A 22,806-nucleotide genomic window follows, 5' to 3' on the forward strand; every position below is an offset into this window, starting at 1 on the left:
CAATTACTGGAAAGTAGAAATCTCTGATGTATTAGCCCTGATAGCATTAAATAGAATAATTCATTTCAGAATAAACGATTCACTGCGTAACCACAGACCAGTCAGTGTTTGTCCGCTGTGTAAAAGAAATTTCAGACCAGTTAAATTATTTGTTATTAATGCCACAACAGTTAGTTTATAATCTTAATGTCGAGAATTTAAATAATAGAGACGGAAGAGAGGACTAGTAGCCCGTCTAGCTTGATCTCTAGCAGAGGACTCCTTCAGAATATACAAACGAATTAAGAAAGACATGTATAGGGGAAAGGAGAGTGTTTGGTTCCTCGCTAGTCATACTGTCTAGGAAACACTATATTTCTGTATTCATAATAGGCTGTGAATTGTTATCATATTGGATACGTGCAGAACTTTCTTGACTCTACCTGAGAGAGAGCTTGTGTCCACTTATCCTAGCCTCAAGATCCCCACCAGTCTCTCCAGCACGCTTAATCTAAGTTGTTGATTAGAATTTAGTAAATGCTTCACAAGGACAATACCAACTCCCCTGCAACCTCTGAAATTTAGTGTACATAAGAGAAGCTGGCTGGGATCTTAGGACTAAGAAAATGAAGACAAGAGGTCGGTCATGCACAGCCAAATAAGGTTCTGCATTATTCCAACATATCTGAAATTTGCACTGCACAATCAATTGACATTATGACATCGTTTGCAAGGCAAAGTTTAACATATTAAAAGAAATAAAAAAAAATGTGATAAATATTCACTAAAAATCACACCTCTGCACAGAATTTTCACAGGTTTTCACACAAGAACATCCCAGATACCTTCACAACAACACATCTACATACAAGGGTTGCAATATGGAATGTGAAGGAGATGACCAGACAAGCATAAAACAGCAAGCATAATGTATTACTAATCAGTTCTTATGTTCATGTGTTCATTAGATATTATGCCACATAAAAATTACTCAGAAACTCTTATGCTGCCATATAAAAACAAATTAATCTGAATACCTTCATGTTTCTGAAAAAGGTAGACTAACAGGAAATGAATAAGTACCTTGAAAACCCTAAATACTCTGTCCTGACATGATGACTGAAACACACTTTACTATAAACATCTGGACTCGCCATTAGTTCCTTTGCATTACTTAAGAGGATTTCAAACTAGATATCGAAATATAAGGACTATCATTGTTCTTCGTTTTTGTCTCATGTCAGTTTCGCTCTCTCATTTATATGCATATATGTGAACAATCGCGAAAAAAACTATCAGTAAATCAAGCCGAGCCACTAGGAAAAGCTAATTCAAGGTCTTTCAATCTGTCATCAATGCTTCATTAGAAACTGTGTAATAATGCTATAGGTAAATAAGAAATGGAAAGTCTCTTAGGTAAGTAGTAGATATGGAAGGTGCGATGTTTTCTGAAAGGCTGGGCTAGTGGGCACACTATCTCATTCTCCCAGATGGGCGCCAGTGTTTATCAGCAAACACAAGAACATAAAACGGGCAACATGACAGAAAGCTAAGAAAATAAACTACCCTTTGCTCATGTAAAACAATGAATGATTGTCTTGTTTTATAAAAGCCAACTCTATGATTTTTTTTTTCAATGACTGAACTGTTAGGGGACAATGACCTGGGCTTTAGCCTAATTGGCGGGATAACTGCAAGCTCTCGTGTGGTTGTTGATCACATTGATGTGCATTCCAAAATAAACATTGATAGTGAGAGAGTCCAGCTTCCAGTGGTTTATATGATAGCCTCACACAGAGCTGGTCACACATGGTACACAGAATCTTACATAAACCATCCACAACATTGGCTAGTGAGTTTTTTATCAACATATTTTAGATTGACCCAGTATTCTTAAAAGATAGATATAGACATATATATATATATATATATATATATATATATATATATATATATATATATATATATATATATATATATATATATATATATGGAAGTACCACCTCTATGGCTGCAATGGGGACCATCATCCTCAGAGAAGACAATAAACGTACCTCAGGGAAAACTCAAGGTTCTCCCCGGAGCTGTTTGAATATTTTCTTCTCCTACCACTCCCTATATTTTATATTCTATGTGAACATTTATTAATAAACAGAATACATTTACAGAAAACACAAACATGAATACAGTGGTGCAATGTATTAAAGATCATGAATTTCCATCAGCTCCTCCGAGGCTGGACGCGAGCCAAGTATGCATCAAGCATTTCCCCTCTGGATGGCTACGCTGAGGCGCTGGAACATGAAAGTGGATGCCCTTGGGTCCCTGGTGGTGTCGATGAGTCTGGAACCCAATTCTTTAAGGAAACGTGTGGCATTTTTTCCCCATGATCACCATATATATATATATATATATATATATATATATATATATATATATATATATATATATATATATATATATAATGTAACACTGCGGCTAGCGAAAATTCACGACGCTCTAATCCACGGCACTATACAGTCCTGCAAAGAATATATGAGGATATACGATGGTGTGGGTGCCTCAGAGCTAATTTCATTCTACTCCCCGTTTGGTGTACAAATTATCGCGAAGAACGAGAGTCCACAACACTTGGTATATACACCAAGAAGTATATATCTCTCACAGTAAATACACCGAAAGTTTTCATTTATCATTATTTTACGAAACAAAGCATTTTTGACAGATGGTGTACAGGTGATTCGTACCTCATCCTGTGTTCGTCAGGCATTAACCCTAATAAACCATCCAGAGGTCATACAATGTTATATGCACCGACAGGTGCATGTCTGAATGTATTTACATGAGTTTCACTTTAATCGTTGTTTGACTGCTGGTGGAAGACTGAAAGACTAGTATATTCATTAGACTTTGAGCCTAACAAACTATCCACGACGCAATGATTAGACTTTTTCCAGAATTAGACTTCTCCATTTTATTGGATCGAATCGAAATACCCCAATCTATTCCTCTCTTTTTGGCTTTATAAGCGAGGACAATTTTTCGTTTGAGAGAGAAAAAGGAATCCAGGAAAGTAAAGGAATCGCTATCGTTTGTGTTGTAATGTAGGTTTTGTTTCCGGAGGAAACTGGAATATCTTAGAGTGTCAGGTGACCCTCCAGTGGCTCTGGCAGGCTCCCCATCTTGACCTGTAATACTGGATGATGCCTATCGATCCAAGACTGGCAACTCCTGGTATAAGTATCAACTTTCCCGCTTCCTCTGTTAACCGAAAGGCAATTGCACATGCCTTGACTAAGGCTGTTTTATTATGTCTCTCTCAGTCAGTTCTGGAGGATGCTACAATTCAGTTTTTTTTTCAGTCCAAGACGCTGCCCCTCCCATTCAGAGGAGGGGACATTGTCTGCCATGAACATTACTTTCTTTGGCAACCGCCAACGTCTCTTCCTTTTTTTCACCTCCTACGACACACCACCTACCACTTCCCTGTCCTCGGAGACACTTGAAACTATATTAAGACTTATCGAAGAGACAAATCCAGGGTAACGAACACTCTCACTCAGCCAAGCGGTCTGCTGTTCATGATCTGCCATTCTCCCACCGGAGTAAATTGTTTCGCAGCAAATTTCAATAAATTGTGCAACAGTTTTCCAGGAAACCGAAATTAGTTTCCTAGTCTTCTTCTTTCCATAACTGAGAGGTACAGGAAACACACAGGCAACACACAGACACCACATGGTGAGACACCCTTCTCTCTCAGAGGGCTTCCAAGCCAAGCTGTTTCTCCATCATAATAAACTATTGTTTCTGTCATAGAGTATGAATAATTCACTATCGACATTGTAAACATCCTGGCATTTAACTCTGCCTGACCTCCCTAATTAAATCTTCACTCCTTCTTTGATTTAAAAAAAAAAAATGATCTATTGCGCCAAATTTTACGTAAAATTTTACCATAGCCAACAGATCCGCTGACACACAAGTATACACACACACACAAACCCTTGAGCTGACTGACTCAATCCGGTTCAGCATTCATTTTTATATAATAAGGATGAATGAGAATAAGAATAAGATTAATAACAACACGCTATTAAGGAGAAAGTACGATTTATAATTAGGCAATGTCCCATTAACAAGAAGATATCCAGTCGGAATATTAATTTATAATAATTTGTTTAAAAGTGGTGAGACGATAGTAAATTGGGGAAAAAATTGTTACACACTGGTTCCGGCGACAGCATCACAAAATCCCTGATTTAAGGGAGGCATCACACCAGTGAACTGCTTGTTAAGATGTGAAGTCCTGGAAAATTGAGTATGATACATAAAATGCCATGTAGGTGAATAATTTCGTGTGAGTATTTCTCTCTCTCTCTCTCTCTCTCTCTCTCTCTCTCTCTCTCTCTCTCTCTCTCTCTTTCTCTCTCTCTCTCTCTCAAATACACACACACACACCACTAAGCTAAATTTCCATAACCATAAATTCTGGAACTTTATATGCAGCCGCATTCACATACTAATACATACAGGACATTGCTTTGACATGTTAAAGCATTGGAACACACGCAAGCAAATTCTGCTACACTGTACTGCAAGAAGACACTTCTAAATTAACTAGTAATCATAGGTACATAGAGAGAGAGAGAGAGAGAGAGAGAGAGACAGACAGACAGACAGACAGACAGACAGACAGACACACACACACACACACACACACACACACACACACACACACACACACACACACACACACACACACACACACACACACACACACACACACACACACACGAGTCAAATGTTAGGAAGTATTTATTCATAGAGTTGTTGGGAAGCGGAATAGTCTGGTAAGTGACGTCGTGAAGGCAGGAACCATACATAATTTTAAGACTAGGTATGATAAAGCTCAAGGGGCAGGGAGACAGAGAGGTCCTAGTAGCGATCAGTGAAGAGGCGGGGCCAGGAGCTATGTCTTGACCCCTGCAACCATAAACAGGAGAGTACACACACACACACACACACACACACACACACACACACACGTGTGTATGTGTGTGTATGTCACGAGGGACATGGTTATCAAACAGAAAAACTGAAGCAAAATAAGTCCCCGGGGCCTGACGAATTGTTTTCCAGGGTACTTAAGGAATGCAAAATGAAACTTAGTTAGCCATTAACGAGTGTGTTTAATGCGTCCATCCTTACTGGTTTTGTGCCAGAGTTGTGGAAGATGGCTAATGTTGTTCCTATATTCAAATCAGTGGATTAGTCCGTTCTTTCAAATTACCGTTCAATAAGCCTGACATCTATAGTGGGCAAGTTATTTGAATAAGTTATAGCTGACATTATTAGAAGTCACCTTGAAGAGCATAATTTGATTAATAAATCTCAGCATGGGTTCATGAGAGGTCGTTCCTGCTTGACAAATTTACTGACGTTCGTCAATAAAACATTTGAGGCAGACAGTGATAAAGAATATATTATGTATTTGGATTTTAGTTAAGCCTTCGATAGAGTACCTCACAAGAGATTCTTAAGAAATGTGGCAGCTCATGGTATAGGAGGTAAAGTTCTAGCTTGGACAGAGGCATCATGGCTTACCAATAGAAAGCAGAGAGTTTCCGTTAATGGGATTAAATCTGAATGGGGATTAGTCACTAGTGGCGTTCCACAAGGGTCAGTTTTAGGCCCTCTCTTGTTCATAATTTACGTTAATGACCTTGATGAAGGGATTACGAGTGACATGAGCAAATTTGCTGATGATACAAAGATAGGCCGTATGATTCATTCTGAGGAGGAGAGCAATGAACTCCAGAAGGATTTGGACAAATTAATGTCTTGGTCTGTAAAATGGTAGATGAAGTGCAATGTGGATAAGTGTAAGGTCTAGTCCTTAGTAATGAAAATAGCCCTCGAAGTTATAAACTAGATGAAGTAGAGCTTGATCATACAAAATGTGAAAAAGACTTCAGAGTCATGGAAAGCAGAAATCTAAAGCCAAGACAGCAGTGCCTAAGTGTGTGCAACAAGGCTAACAGATTACTTGGAATTATCTCAAGAAGTATAAGTAACAGAAGTCCAAAAGTTATTATACAGCTCTATACATCACTAGTGAGGCCTCATTTAGATTATGCTTCTCAGTTTTGGTCTCCTTACTACAGGATGGATATAGACTTATTGGAGAACATACAGAGAAGAATGACTAAAATGATTTACTGTATAAGGAATCTCCCGTATGAAGATAGACCTAAAGCCTTAAATCTCCATTCTCTGGAGAGACGTAGAGTGACAGGAGATATCATTGAAGTGTTTAAGTGGATGACGGGCATAAACAAAGGAGATATTAATAAAGTACTGAGGGTGTCGAACCAGGTAAGAACCAGAAATAATGGATTTAAGTTGGATCAATTTAGATTTAGACAAGACATAGGTAAGTTTTGGTTTTCTAACCGAGTTGTGGATACGTGGAACAATCTTCCAAGTAGGGCAGCTTTATAAAGAGATTTGACAAATATATGAGTTGGAAGGGCTGCGTTTGATTTGTCACTGGGTACGGGAGTAAATTCTTGGGTAGCTTTGGGTAGAGGTCATTTTGATAAGGACCTGCCTTGTATGGGCCTTCTGCAGTGTTCCTTCATTCTTATGTTCTTATATATACACACATACACACACACACATACATACACATAAACACATACACACACATACACGAGGTATGACAAAGGTCATGGAGCAGGGAGAGAGAGGACCTAGTAGCGTTCAGTGAAGAGGCGGGTCCAGGAGCTGTCTCGACCCCTGCAGCTACAATTAGGTGAATACAATTAGGTGAGTAGACACACACACACACGCGCGCGCGCGCGCACAAACCTAACCTAACACATTAGCTCATAAATCCCCCCTCCACACACACACATTTTTACGATAAGCTGAAGCAGCTAAAACATCCTAACAGGATGAAAACAAAACGGGTTCTCAAGAGGGAGGACGTGAAGGCAAGGGAACCAATGATGGCTGGTCGGAAAAAAAAGAAAGGGTAGAACGGCTCAAGAACAAAATGGAACAACAATGGGAGAAAAGGTTAAACGAGCTTTGCAATAACATGTTAAAGCAAATATCTGCAGAGAGCAAGAAGTGGGAATCACGAGCTGTAGTAGCTGAGGCAAAGATGCAGAGATTGGAGGAAGAAATAGATGTGCTGAAGCAGGATCTAAAGATGTGGTCCGAAAGGAGCAAGATGACTGAAATGGGAACATCATCAGGCAGCGAGGGGACTGAAGGAGGGGATGGAGCTAAGCAATCTTTTGCAGCAGCAAAGACGATGCTTAAATCAGATCCAGAGATACAGAGGGAAAAGAAATGGGAAGAGGAGAGGGAGAGGTCAATAATTTTTCATGGGCTTCAGGATGCTGAAGGGCAGACCTATGATGAAAGAGAGCATTTGGAGAAATCAGGGATTAAGAAAGTCATTGCAATAACAGGAGAGAAGGACATGTCTCAGGTAGAAAATTTTCAGACTTGGGGGGGGGGGGTATTCAAGGGGAAAAAATCGACCAATCAGATTGGCATTCAAGACAGATGTGGTACGGAACAGGATACTACAACAGAAACCACTGTTAAAGGACTCTCCAGATTATCAAAAAGTGTTCCTCAATCGAGACAGAACACGAAAGGAAAGGGAACAACTGAAAGTGAGAGCAAGACAAAACCAGTGGAAGGAAAGAGACACAGGACAGGCAATGACAGACAGGAAAGCTCAGCCTTTGGGGAAACATCAAACACAAATGCTTACAGAAACCTCTCAACACCTGTCACCACATATCAACCAAACATAGTAAACAGAAATGAATCTCACTCCATAGCCACCCCCCCCCAAGCACTAATTCCACAATCACAGCAGCCTCACATAATATTGTGCCCTGCCTCCCACCCTCCCAGCCTGCACCTTCCTCTTCCATCTCCCAAAATACAGTAATGGAAAGGAAGCTAAAGGTATGGTACACCAATGCAGATGGAATAACAAATAAGAGTGAAGAGTGGCAAGAATGCATCACTGATGCATCACCTGATATCATAGCACTTAGAGACAAAACTTACAGGGATGATAACAGATGCAATTATTCCACCTGGATATCAGATTATGAGGAAAGACAGAGAGAACAGAGGAGGGGGAGGAGTAGCATTGCTCATAAAAAAACCAGTGGAGTTTTGAGGAGATGGGAGGAATGGAAAGAAGGGAAACAGACGACTTCATTGTAGGAACGCTTCAGACTGGGGGTTCAAAGGTGATGATAGGTGGATACACTAGCTGAAGTGGCCAGGAGGGCTCATATGGGTAGGATAAAATTGCTTATAATGGGGGACTTCAATCATAGAGAGATTGACTGGGAAAACCTATAGCCATATGGGGGACCAGAAACATGGAGGGCTATTATGTTGGAGACTGTACTGGAGAACTTCATGGACCAACATGTTAGGTATAGAACCAGAGAGAGAGGAGAGGATTTTGTAGCAAGGCTGGATCTCATATTCACCTTGAATAGTTCAGACATAGGGGATATCACCCACGAAAGACCCCTTTGCGCTAGTGATCATGATGTCCTGAGTTTCGAATATCTTGTAGAGTTAACACTGAAGAATGCAGCATCACCGAACTTCAAAAAAGGGGACTACATAGGAATGAGAAGTTTCCTACATGAAGTACAGTGGGAAAGAGAACTAGATGGAAAGACAGTAAATGAAATGATGGAAATAGTGACCACTAACTGCAGGGAGGCAGAGGAAAGGTTCATACCAAAGGGCAACAGAAAAAAATGGTAAGACCAGAGTGAGCCCATGGTTTTTTTGGAGGTGTAAAGAGGCCAAAGCCAAGTGTGCTAGAGCATGGAAAAGGTATAGAAGGCAAAGGACTCAAGAAAACAAGGAGCTGAGCAGAAGAACCAGAAACGAATATGCAATGATAAGGAGAGAGGCCCAGAGGCAATACGAGAACGACATAGCATCAAAAGCCAAATCTGAACCAAAGTTGTTATACAGTCACATTAGGAGTAAAACAACAGTCAAGGACCAGGTAATCAGGCTGAGGAAAGAAGGAGGGGAGCCCTCAAAGAGTGATCAAGAAGTATGTAATGAACTAAACAAAAGATTTAGAGAAGTGTTCACAATAGTCAGGAATGCTTCCAGCAAACTGTGGAGGTAGGATGCAAGAGCAGGTGCTGGACACAATACACATAACCAAGGCAGAGGTGAAGAAACTGCTACCTTGATACCTCAAAGGCTGTTTGCCCAGATAGCATATCTCCACGGATACTGAGAGAGGGAGCAGAGGAACTGTGTGTGCCCTTAGCAGCAATTTTCAGTAAATCTATCGAAACAGGGCAGTTGCCCGAGGCGTGGAAGACAGCACATGTAGTTCCAGTTTTTAAGAAAGGGGACACACAGGCAGCATTAAACTACAGACCAGTGTCACTGACTTGTATAGTATGTAAAGTCATGGAAAAGATTATCAGGAGAAAAGTGGCGGAACACATTGAAAAGATTTTGCTCATACACGAGTCAGCATGGCTTCAGAGATGGGAAATCCTGTGTCACAAATCTACTTGAGTTCTACGATAAGGTAACAGAAGTAAGACAGGAGAGAGAGGGATGGGTAGATTGCATCTTTTTAGACTGCAAGAAGGCTTTTGACACAGTACCACACAAGAGACTGGTGCAAAAATTAGAGGAGCAGGCAGGAATAACGGGGAAAGTACTGCAATGGATCCCGAAATACCTGACAGGAAAAAAACAACGAGTGTTGGTACGTGCTGAAGTGTCGGAGTGGGGGAATATGTCTAGTGGGGTTCCACAAGATTCAGTCCTAGGCCCGGTGCTGTTTCTTGTATACGTGAATGACATGGTGGAAGGAATAGATTCAGAAGTGTCACTGTTCGCCGATGATGTGAAACCGATGAGGAGAATACAAGTGGGCGAGGATCAGTTAAGATTACAAGGGGATCTGGACAAACTACAAATATGGTCTGACTAATGGCTTCTGGAGTTTAACCCCAGTAAGTGTAAGGTCATGAAGATTGGGGAAGGACACAAAAGACCGCAGACGGAGTACAGGTTAGGAAACCAACAGCTGCAAACGTCAATTAAAGAAAAGGATCTTAGGGTAAGCATTATAACGAACATGTCCCCTGAGGCACACATCAATCAAATAACTGCTGCAGCATATGGGAGATTGGCAAACCTGAGATTGGCATTTAGACGTCTGAGTAATGAGTCATTCACGACATTGTACACAGTGTACGTAAGGCTCCAGTATGGAACCCTCACTTAGTTAAACACGTCACGAAATTGGAGAAAGTGCAAAAATTTGCAACACGATTATTCCCGGAACTGAGGGGTATGTCTTATGAGGAGAGGTTAAGGGAACTCAACCTGGTGACACTAGAGGATAGGAGGGATAGAGGGGACATGATAACGTATAAAATACTAAGACGCATTGACAAGGTGGACAAGGATCGAATGTTTCAGAGGTGGGATACAGAAACAAGGGGACACAATTGGAAGCTGAAAACCCAGATGAGTCATAGGGATGTTAGCAAGTATTTCTTTCGTCATAGATTTGTCAGGAACTGGAATAATTTGGAAGCAAGTTCCATAAATAGCTTCAAGAAGAGGTATGACAAATGTCATGGAGCAGGGAGAGAGTGAATTAGTATCGACCAGTGAAGAGGCGGGGCCAGGAGCTATGACTCAACCCCTGCAACCACATATAGATGAGTACATATAGGTGAGTACACACACACACACACACACACATCCCCCCCCCCCACACACACACTACATACAACTGAGGAAATAGTGAAGAGGCTTCTAAGCGAGCTAGACACCTCAAAGGCGATAGAGCCGGATAACATCTCTCCATGGGTCCTGAGAGAGGGAGCAGAGGTGCTATGTACGCCTAACAACAATATTCAACACATCTATCGAAATAGGGAGATTGCCTAAGGTATGGAAGACCGCAAATATAGTCCCAATTTTTTAAAAAAGGGGACAGGCAAGAAACACTAAACTATAGACCAGTGTCAATGACGTGTATAGTACGCAAAGTCATGAAGAAGAATATCAGGAGAAGAGTGGTGGAACACCTAGAAAGAAATGAGCTTAAAAGCCAACACGGTTTCAGGGACGGGAAATCCTGTGTCACAAACCTACTGGAGTTCTATGACAGAGTGACAGCAGCAAGACAAGAGAGAGAGGGGTGGGTAGATTGCATTTTCTCTGACTGTAACAAGGCGTTTGACACAGTTTCACACAAGAGATTAGTGCAAAAACTGGAGGACCACGCAGAGATAACAATGAAGGCACTACAGTGGATCATGGAATACTTGTCAGGGAGACAGCAGCGAGTCATGGTACGTGGCGAGATGTCAGAGTGGGCACCTGTGACGAGTGGGGTTCCACAGGAGTCAGTCCTAGGACCGGTGCTGTTTCTGGTATTTGTGAACAACATGACGGAAGGAATAGACTCTGAAGTGTCCCTGTTTGCAAGTGATGTGAAGTTGATGAGGAGAATTCAATCGGACGAGGACCAGGAAGAACTACAAAGAGATCTGGGCAGGCTGCAGACCTTGTCCAGCAACTGGCTTCTGGAGTTCAACCCCGCCAAGTGCTAAGTAATGAAAATTTTGGAAGGGCAGATAAGACTGCAGACGGAGTACAATCTAGGGGGACAGAGACTACAAACCTCACTCAAGGAAAAGATCTTGGGGTGAGTATAACACCGGGCACATCTCCTGTGGCGCACATAAATCAAATAACTGCTGCAGCATATGGGCGCCTAGCAAACCTAAGGACAGCATTCCGCCATCTTAAAAAGGAATCGTTCAGGACCCTGTACACTGTATATGTTAGGCCCATATTGGAGTATGCGGCACCAGTTTGGAAACCACATCTTGCCGAGCACGTAAAGAAACTAGAGAAAGTGCAAAGGTTTGCAACAAGACTAGTCCCATAGCTAAGACGGTATGTCCTACGAGGAGAGGTTAAGGGAAATCAACCTGTCGACACTGGAGGACAGGAGAGATAGGGGGGACATGATAACGACATATAAAATAATGAGAAAAATTGACAAGCTGGACAAATAATGTTCCAGAGATGGGACACAGCAACAAGAGGACACAGTTGGAAATTGAAGACACAGATGAATCACAGGGATGTTGTCAGGAAGTCGAATAGTTTGGGAAGCGATGTAGTGGAGGCAGGGTCCAGTCATAGCTTTAAGCAGATGTATGATAAAGCTCACGGTTCAGGGAGTGTGACCCAGTAGCGACCAGTGAAGAGGCAGGGCCAGGAGCTGTGACTCGACCCCTACAACCACAAGTAGGTGAGTACACACACACACACACACACACACACACACACACACACACACACACACACACACACACACACACACACACACACACATTCATCAAGCACTCATTTATTTTCCAAGGTGAAAGTTGCACCTACACATAAATCAGCGCTGACAGATTGACGGCATAGAAAACAAATATACCTGTTTAACCAATTTATCTTCTTGGTGTTCTTGTCACCGCCCAGATGCAACTGTATCCGGCACGGGGACAGAGACGTGGGTGTGGGAGGAGGTCAGCCCACATCAGCTTCCAAAATGTGTTCGAGTGGGCGCGACCACGCCTCCCGTATTTCTCACGATGATGATGACGACGATGATGATGATGAGGACGGTCCTGACGTAGTTAAAACCGCCAACGGTAAGATGTTTCATTAGTTAGATACTTAAGTAATAAGATGTTACAACGATAAGTTGCTTCAACATTAAGATATTTCAGTACTAAGATGCTTAGTAATAAGATGTTTCAACAGTAAGATGCTTTAACAGTAAGATGTTTCAAGAGTGTGATGTCACAACGGTATGATGCTCCAACGGTAAGATGCGCAATCAGTTAACTAAGGTTATGGAAGTTTCAATATCATTTAAATCAACATATTTTATATTAAATAACTTTTTATAAAGTTCGGCTTCAGTTGCTACGTCAGTTGACACTTAAAAAATTCCACAAATTAACTGTTTCCTTTTACGTAGAGAAACGCGTCATTCAGTGGATGAAATTGTTTGTTATGTTTAGTAGAATCGTCTAGTTTTTCAGCAGTGACACAAATGAACTGATAGGACAAGGAGTCTCGCTCGCACACTGGAAAATGAAGTCGTTTACTTTTTGTCTTTTCAGAAACAGCACAGCTCCTGGAGGGGCAAAAATGTCCTGAAATCGTTCCGACGAGAAGATCGCAATCGTACACACATACTACGGTAAGTTTGGGATAAATGGAACCTGAGATACATATTTCTCAGCGCATGCATGCTGAGCGGTTAGTTTATTCACTGTTTTGGAGATTAGATTATTTTTGATTGGTCAACATTGGTCAATCTTCATGACCGTGTTGTTGATAAGCTTTAAATGGAATATATATTATAGATTCTGAGGAATATATCTATCTTGATTGTCTCTATTTGGAGCAACATGACACAAGTCTCACCGCCTAACAACACTGAAGAAAATACCCATGTGTAGAACAAATCTTAATTGTAATTACGTTTCACTCTGTATAAAACAAAATACCACAAGTTTTTTTACACTTGTTTTGTCTCTTCATCAGTGTACATACGTATTTAGAGGAGTTCATTAGCCTCAGAACTTTCAAAAGTTTAATTCCGGCAGACCTGGAGTTTCTGTCACTTGAAAATTATCATATATTTGGATAACGGATCTCACATGAAGGGGAAGTAAAGTTTAAACATTATCTGAAATTTGTGTTATTAATGGATTTGTAAGATGCGCTAAACCCATGTGGGTCATTCGGCGCAAGCAGTGGCGGAGGATCGAGCCTTCGTTTGCTAGCACACACAGACTTGACTTTTGCAGAGACGAAAAAAAGTATAAGTTACACATGCTGACGAGAAGCAGCTCGGTCATCACGCTTTACTAGTGAAAAACAACACCTACTAAATCTTTTCCCTGATCGAAAATAAGTGAAGGAGGAATTGGCTACATTTTGTTGTTCTCAGCAGTAAATAGGTACCCGGTTGTTCATAGACTGTTCTGGGTCGCCTTCCAGAAAAAAAAATATTTCGCAGGATACAAATAGGTACCAAGATATAAATAACCACACACAAACCACACACACACACACACACACACACACACACACACACACACACACACACACACACACACACACACACACACACACACACACACACACACACACAAATATATGACCAAGTGTTTATTGACAACTGAGTTTGACAAATACACACACACACACACACACACACACTCTCACAAGAACACAGAAAAAAAACTCAGATACGTAGGCCTGTACAGAGCTGTTTGCACACAGGAAGGGCAGGGACTGAAGGTTCGCCACTATTAAGCTGCTATCTAAGGAAACCCGACAACAGCAAAACCTGGAGCCCATACGTCAGAAGAGAAAGAGAGGCAGAAGGGTAATGAACTGAGAGTGTAATGATTGTAGCAGGGCTTAGGAGCAAGACGGAAAATGAGTGGGAATTTTTTTTTTTTAGTGTTTTTACAGAATGATGGAAGAGAACAGGGAACGGGAGAGAGAGGCTGCAGCTGCAGAGGCAAGGGTGCAAAGCCTGGAAGTGGATCTGATAGAGCTGAAGAGGGACCTGAAGCTGATGAAAGAAAGAGATATTTAGATGATAGCAGGAATAATAATAGTTGAGGAACTGAAGGAAAAGAGGAAATTGAAAAGAAGACCTTTTCGGAAATACTGTCAGGCAACTAGGAAGTGCAGATGATAAGGGGATCAGGAAAGGAAGTAGGGAGAGAGAGAGAGGTTGCTGATTTCCCATGGGAGGAGTCATGATGAAATAAAATAGATGGAGGAACAGGATATTCAAACTATCATAAACCTAACAGGTGGGGAAATTGAAGTGATCCACACGACAAGTTTTCAAAGTTTTGGAAAGTACCTTAAGGGAAAAATGCATACAATCAGAATGAACCTCGCAACAGAAATGGCACGAGACAGGATCATGCAGCAGAAACAAGGGTTGTGGTTGACAGAGAAATACCACTGGGTGCACCTAGACTGGAACAGAGCAAAAAGGTGAGTGGGAAGAAATGAGAAAGTACAAAGACGCTAGAGGTGGGAAGGAGAGACAGGGCATGCATCGGCAGCCATGAAAGCTCAGCCATCGGAAGACTGCCAGGTACACGCACACACACATAGACTTCCATCAAGACCTAGCCTCCTTTCCCACCCAAACACGATAACCAAAACAAGCCATATCCTGCCCTCTTACTCACACCCACAGTGCCTATACCCCCATCACAAGTATCTTCCTCACAACTGCCTCTCACTCTTACTCCCAAGACTCCATGTCCCGTTTCACTCAAACTTCCTCGCTCATCCCCATCTGCATCTAGGATCCTAACTTGTTTAAGGATTCTATGAACCGGAACACAATAACGGAGAGGAAGCTGAAAGTATGGTACTCCAAAGCAAACAGAATTACAAATGAGAATAATGAATGGGACGAACAAATAGTAGAGGCATCCCCAGATATAGCTAGTATTCACAGAGACAAAATTCATGGAGATGATAATGAAACGTTCTCAGCTGGCTATTAGATTTTCAGGAAAACCTAACTTAACAGAGAAGGTGGGGACTAGCACTGCTTATGAGAAACCAGTGGAGTTTTAAGGAGACGAGAGGAATGGACAGAGGAGAAGAAGATGGCCACATAGTTGGCATGCTGAAGACCGGGGATCCCAAGGTGGTGGAAACAGTGATGTCCAATTTTCCACTAAACAGCTAGAGACCAAGAGAAAAATATGATGAAAACAGAGCAATGGCAGGTAAATTGAATGTGGTGGTTAGAAGAGCCTACGTGATAATTGCAAAGCTTAACCTTAAGAATATTGACTGGGAGAAACTATGGCCACGTTGAGAACTTCATATTAGGATCACAACCAGAAAGGAAGAGGGAGATGAACCAGCAAGGCTACATTTTGTATTCATTCTGAGTGGTTCTGAGAGAGGGAATATTGCAGATGAAAAGCCCCTCAGTGCTAGAAACCTCGTGATCCTGAGTTTGATATATTGTGGAAGTAGTAGCAGAGAGAGAAGCAGCACGGGAAGGATTTGAGAATGCAGCACCAGTTTGAAACCCACAACTGGTCAAACACATCAAGAAATTAGAGAAAGTGCAGAGGTTTACAATGAAACTAGTTCCGGAGCTAAGGAGGGGAGGGTCTCCTGTGAGGCGAGGTTAAGGAACTCACCCGATACACTGGAGGACAGAAGGAATTCGGGCGATTTGATAATTCGATATCGAACAAAATACCTTGAGGTATTTTTGATAGAGTGAAGAGGAAGAGATTGTTTGGAAAATGGAAAACAGGAAGACGAGGGTACAGCTCAAAGTTGACAACACTGATGAGTCACAGGGGCGCTAGGAAGTATTTCACTCTCCTGTGGCTCTCGAAGCCACATGAGTGACCCTAGTCATGACCAACGAAAAGGTAGGGCCAAGAGCTGAAACTCGACCCCCGTAACGATATATATAGGTGAGCGAGTGCACACACACACACACACACACACACACACACACACACACACACACACACACACAGGCTAAGGAAGGAAGGAGGAGAGACAACAAGAAATGACCGTGAAGTATGTGAAGAACTCAACAAGAGATTCAAAGAAGTGTTCACAGAGGAGACAGAAGGGACTCCAGAAAGACGGAGAGGTGGGGCACACCACCAAGTGCTGGACACAGTGCACACAACCGAGGAAGAAGTGAAGAGGCTTCTGAGTGAGCTAGATACCTCAAAGGCAATGGGGCCAGATAACATCTCCCCATGGGTATTGAGAGAGGGAGCAGAGGCGCTATGTGTACCCCTAACAACAATATTCAATACATCTATCGAAACAGGGAGATTGCCTGAGGCATGGAAGACAGCAAATGTAGTCCCAATCTTTAAAAAAGGAGACAGACATGAAGCATTAAACTACAGACCAGTGTCACTGACATGTATAGTATGCAAAATCATGGAGAAGATTATCAGGAGAAGAGTGGTGGAACACCTAGAAAGGAATGATCTCATCAACAGCAGCCAACATGGTTTCAGGGACGGGAAATCCTGTGTCACAAACCTACTGGAGTTCTATGACATGGTGACAGCAGTAAGACAAGAGAGAGAGGGGTGGGTGGATTGCATTTTCTTGGACTGCAAGAAGGCGTTTGACACAGTTCCACACAAGAGATTGTTTCAAAAACTGGAGGACCAAGCAGGGATAACAGGGAAGGCACTACAATGGATCAGGGAATACTTGTCAGGAAGACAGCAGCGAGTCATGGTACGTGGCGAGGTGTCAGAGTGGGCACCTGTGACCAGCGGGGTCCCGCAGGGGTCAGTCCTAGGACCAGTGCTGTTTCTGGTATTTGTGAACGACATGACGGAAGGAATAGACTCTGAGGTGTCCCTGTTTGCAGATGACGTGAAGTTGATGAGAAGAATTCACTCGATCGAAGACCAGGCAGAACTACAAAGGGATCTGGACAGGCTGCAGACCTGGTCCAGCAATTGGCTCCTGGAGTTCAATCCCACCAAGTGCAAAGTCATGAAGATTGGGGAAGGGCAAAGAAGGCCGCAGACGGAGTACAGTCTAGGGGGTCAGAGACTACAAACCTCACTCAAGGAAAAAGATCTTGGGGTGAGTATAACACCAGGCACATCTCCTGAAGCGCACATCAACCAAATAACTGCTGCAGCATATGGGCGCCTAGCAAACCTCAGAACAGCATTCCGACATCTTAATAAGGAATCATTCAGGACCCTGTACACCGTGTATGTTAGGCCCATATTGGAGTATGCGGCACCAGTTTGGAACCCACACCTAGCCAAGCACGTGAAGAAACTAGAGAAAGTGCAAAGGCTTGCAACAAGACTAGTCCCAGAGCTAAGAGGTATGTCCTACGAGGAGAGGTTAAGGGAAATCAACCTGACGACACTGGAGGACAGGAGAGATAGGGGGGACATGATAACGACATACAAAATACTGAGAGGAATTGACAAGGTGGACAAAGACAGGATGTTCCAGAGATTGGACACAGTAACAAGGGGACACAGTTGGAAGCTGAAGACACAGATGAATCACAGGGATGTTAGGAAGTATTTCTTCAGTCACAAAGTAGTCAGGAAGTGGAATAGTTTGGGAAGCGATGTAGTGGAGGCAGGATCCATACATAGCTTTAAGCAGAGGTATGATAAAGCTCACAGCTCAGGGAGAGTGACCTAGTAGCGATCAGTGAAGAGGCGGGGCCAGGAGCTCGGACTCGACCCCCGCAACCTCAACTAGGTGAGTACAAATAGGTGAGTACACACACACACACACACACACACACACACACACACATACATTCACTCGTTCGTTACACATATTGAGGATTGTTTTGATTTCCGATTCATTTACGTCATCTCCAGCCTCAGCTGAAGGTTTAAGTAACTGTTGTGTTGTGTTTTCCCAGGTGATAGGCGCGTCAGGGTCTAGTGAAGGACCTCAACTCACACCCAACGGCACTGGTGGTCGAGCCTTGTACAGGGACGCAGGCAGTCCTCATCACCTAGGTCGTGACGAGAGCTTTGTATAACTGGGACCTCATCACTATTGGTTCCTGAATGTACAGCGCCGCCCGTAATTCCTGTAGGAAGCTGATCAGTTTTGCTACACCTTAAATAGAGGTCAGACAAATCAGCTATACCTGGAGCAGAAGTCAGGCTGATTAACCATACCTGTAGCACATGTCAGGGAGGCTACCAGCTTCACCTAGATCGGAAGTCAGTGAGGATATTCTGGTCAGTCAGTTATTCTGGCCACCGACCACACCTGAAGGTCGTAGACAACATCTGAGTAACGTTAGCACACTTATAGGCTTTTCGCCAAATGTGCAGGTCACCGGCTTCACTAGGATCAACAGTATCGATCGCCAGAATGCTGTTTCATTCCTTAAACACATTGCTGTGGGAGGTATTCAGCAGTATCGACAAGAGTGTCAAAACTTTCCACACACAGCCAGGATGAAAGCTGCCTTGATGAAGGGTCGCCCCATCTGGCAACACGAAATGTAACTTAGTGTAAATGTAACGCTGAATGTGTGTGTGTGTGTGTGTGTGTGTGTGTGTGTGTGTGTGTGTTTGGAGGGAATAAATGCGTGAGTGTCTCGATGTTCCAAGTGTGTGTATGCATTTGTGTCTTACATGTATGAATATCCTGGGAGGTGACGACTACTACAGTACTACAGCACTCTGACTTCCCTGCCATCCCCATGATTTCCTCATCAGTACTTGGATTATGTTGTCGAAGTGATGAACATTTACGAAAGATGCCAAACATTGATAAAAAAAACTATGTTAATTGTAAGCCGTTTGTAATACACAATATTTCTTTTTTATTTGTACAAATTATTATTATGAATATATATATATATATATATATATATATATATATATATATATATATATATATATATATATATATATATATATATATATATATATATATATATATATATATATATATATATATATATATATAAACATCTGTCGATTCCCACCAAGATAGGGTGGTCCAAAAGAGAAAAACTTTCACCATCATTCACTCCATCACTGTCTTGCCAGAGGCGCACATACACTACAGTTATAAAAGTGCAACATTGACACCCCCCCTCCTTCAGAGTGCAGACACTGTACTTCCCATCTCCAGGACTCAAGTCCGGTCTGCCGGTTTACCTTGCTCACACCCCAACAGCACGTCAAGTCCTAAAAATCATTTGTCTCCATTAGCTCCTATTTAACACGCTCACTCATGCTTGCCGGAAGTCCAAGCCCCTCTCACAAAAAAACCTCCTTTACCCCCTCCCTCCAACCTTCCTAGGTCGACCTCTACCCCGCCTTCCCTCCACTACAGATTTATAAACTCTCGAAGTCATTAAATTTTGTTCCATTCTCTCTACATGTCCGAACCACCTCAACAACCCCTCCTCAGCCCTCTAAATAATAGTTTTGGTAAATCTGCATCTCTTCCTGATTTCCAAATTACGGATTCTCTGCATTACATTCACACCACATATTGTGCAAGAATGGTATATAATACCGACAAGATGAAATTAAGACACACGTCTACAATAAAGATACCCAGATGCTGCACATGTGTCTTAATTTCACACCACACATTGCCATCAGCTACATCTCCCCTGTCTCCAGCCTTCTTCTTGTTGCAACATTCACCACCCATGATTCACACCCATGTAAGAGCGTTGGTATAACTGTACTCTCATACATTCCCCTCTTTGTTTCCATGGACAAACTTCTTTGTCTACACACACACTTAAGTGTACCACTCACCTTTTTCCCCTCGTCACTTCTTTGATTCACCTCATCTTTCATAGACGCATCTGCTCACGCGTCCACTCCTAAATAACTGAACACATTCACCTCCTCCATATTCTCTCCCTCCAACCTGATATCCAGTCTTTAGTTACCTAATTTTTTTTGTCCTCATTGCCTTACTCTTTCATATATTCACTTTTAATTTTCTTCTTTTACGTACTCTTCCAAACTCTTCCACCAACCTCTGCAGCTTCTCTTCAGAATCTCCCAAAATCACAGTGTCATCAGCAAAGAGCAACTGTGACAACTCCCACTTTGTGTTGGATTCTTTATCTTTGTAACCCCACACCTCTTACCAACACACGAGCATTCACTTCTCTTACAAGCCCATCTATAAATATTTAGAGCAATAATTGTGACATCACACGTCCTTGTCTAAGGCCTACTTTTACTGGGGAAAAAATTCCCTCTCGCCTACATACTCTAACCTGAGCCTCACCATCCTCGTAAAAACTTTTCACAGCTTTCATTAACATACGTGCTATTCCATACATCTGCAACATCTGCCACTTTACTCCCCCTATCCACCTTGTCATATGCCTTTTGCAAATCCATAATTGCCATAAAAACCTCTTTACTCTTAAATACTGTTCACCTATGTTTCACTGCAAACACTTGGTCTACACACCCCCTGCCCTTCCTAAAGCCTCCTTTTTCATCTATCCTACTTTCCGTCTTACTCGTAATTCTTTCAATAATAACTCTACCATACACTTTACCAGATACACTCAACGGATTTATTCCCCTATAATATTTGCACTCTCTTTTGTCCCCCTTGCCTTTATAGAAAGGGAATGTGCATGCTCTCTGCCAATCCCTAGGTAACTTACCCTCTTCCATACATTTATTAAATAAATGCACCAACCACTCGAGAACTATATCCCCACCTGCTTTTAACATTTCTATCTTTATCCCATCTATCACAGCTGCATTACCCTCTTTCATTCTACCCACTTCCTCACGAACTTCCCCCACACTCAGAGCTCGCTTCTTCTCACTCCTAGACGATGTTATTCCTCCTTGCCCTATACACGAAATCACAGCTTCCATATCCTCATCCACATTTAACAGTTCCTCAAAATATTCCTTCTGTGTTCCCGATACCTCTAACTCTCCATTTAATAACTCCCCTCTCCTGTTTTTAACTGACAAATCCATTCGTTCCTTAGGCTTCCTCAACTCACTCCGAAATCATTTCTTATTTTCAACAAAATTTGTTGATAACATCTCACCCACTCTCTCATTTGGCCTCTTTTTACATTGCTTCATCACTCTCTTAGCCTCTCTTTTTCTCTATACATATACTCTTCCCTCCTTGCACCAATTCTACTTTGTAACAACCTCTCATATGCTAACTTTTTCTCTCTTACTATTTTTTGCATCATCATTCCACCAATCGCTCTTCTTCCCTCCCGCACCTACTTCTCTGCAACCACAAATTTCTGCTGAACACACTAACACTACATTTTTAAACCTACCCCATATATCTTCAACCCCATTACCTGTACTTTCACTAGCCCAACTGTCCTCCAATAGTTGTTTATATCTTACCATAACTGCCTCCTCGTATAGTTTAAAAATCTTCGCCTCTCTTTTACTTGCTGCTTCCATTTTCCTTGTATCCCGTGTTCATTTTACTCTCAATGTAGCTACAAATAAAAAGTGATGTGATATATCTCTGGCCCCTTATAAACATGTACATCTTGAAGTCTACAGAACAGTCTTTTATCTACCAATACATAGTCCATCAAACTACTGTCATTGCGCCCTACATCACATCTTGTATACTTATTTATCCTCTTTTTCTTAAAATATGTATTACCTATAGCCAAACTCCTTTCTATACAAAATTCAATCCAAGGGCCCCATTAATATTTACATCTGGCACCCCCCAAATTTAAGTACCACACCCTCTTTAAATGTGTCTCCTAATTCAGCATTTAAGTCGCCTACCACAATTACTCTCACTTGGTTCAAAAGTTCCTACACACTCGATTAACATCTCCCAAAATCTCTCTCTCTACACTTCTCTCCTACACTCCGACCCTTATTTTAATTCACATAATTCTTGAATAGGTAAAACTGTACAATTAGCAAAAAATAATTGAAATTAAGTCCTTTCTAAAATTTTCCCTTATATGTTTAAAGATATATATTTTTTTCATATACGTTAATGTAAAAAATTAATAATTTTTTACCAAAAAAAAACTTACAAAACTTACCTAACCTTATCTTAAAAGCGTAATTTAGTTTAGCCTAATCCAACTAAATATATTTTACATAAGTTTACAATAATTTATTAATAAATAAAGACAATGAATTATGT

General features: G+C 41.8%; 1 protein-coding gene across 2 annotated transcripts in view; it reads left to right on the top strand.

Annotated features, from left to right (window-relative positions):
* LOC128685132 (protein turtle homolog B-like) overlaps positions 1-19,462 on the top strand; it is a 519,018-nt gene extending 499,556 nt beyond the window's left edge. For both annotated transcript variants that reach the window (XM_070101774.1, XM_070101768.1), the window contains 3 exons: positions 12,574-12,746; positions 13,224-13,303; positions 18,560-19,462. In XM_070101774.1, coding sequence (XP_069957875.1) covers positions 12,574-12,746; positions 13,224-13,303; positions 18,560-18,682 — 376 coding nt within the window. In that variant the 3' untranslated portion in view covers positions 18,683-19,462. The remainder of the gene's footprint in view (positions 1-12,573; positions 12,747-13,223; positions 13,304-18,559) is intronic.
* The last annotated feature ends 3,344 nt before the right edge of the window (positions 19,463-22,806 follow it).

This window comes from Cherax quadricarinatus, chromosome 5 (assembly GCF_038502225.1).
Source record: "Cherax quadricarinatus isolate ZL_2023a chromosome 5, ASM3850222v1, whole genome shotgun sequence".
NCBI lineage: Eukaryota > Metazoa > Arthropoda > Malacostraca > Decapoda > Parastacidae > Cherax > Cherax quadricarinatus.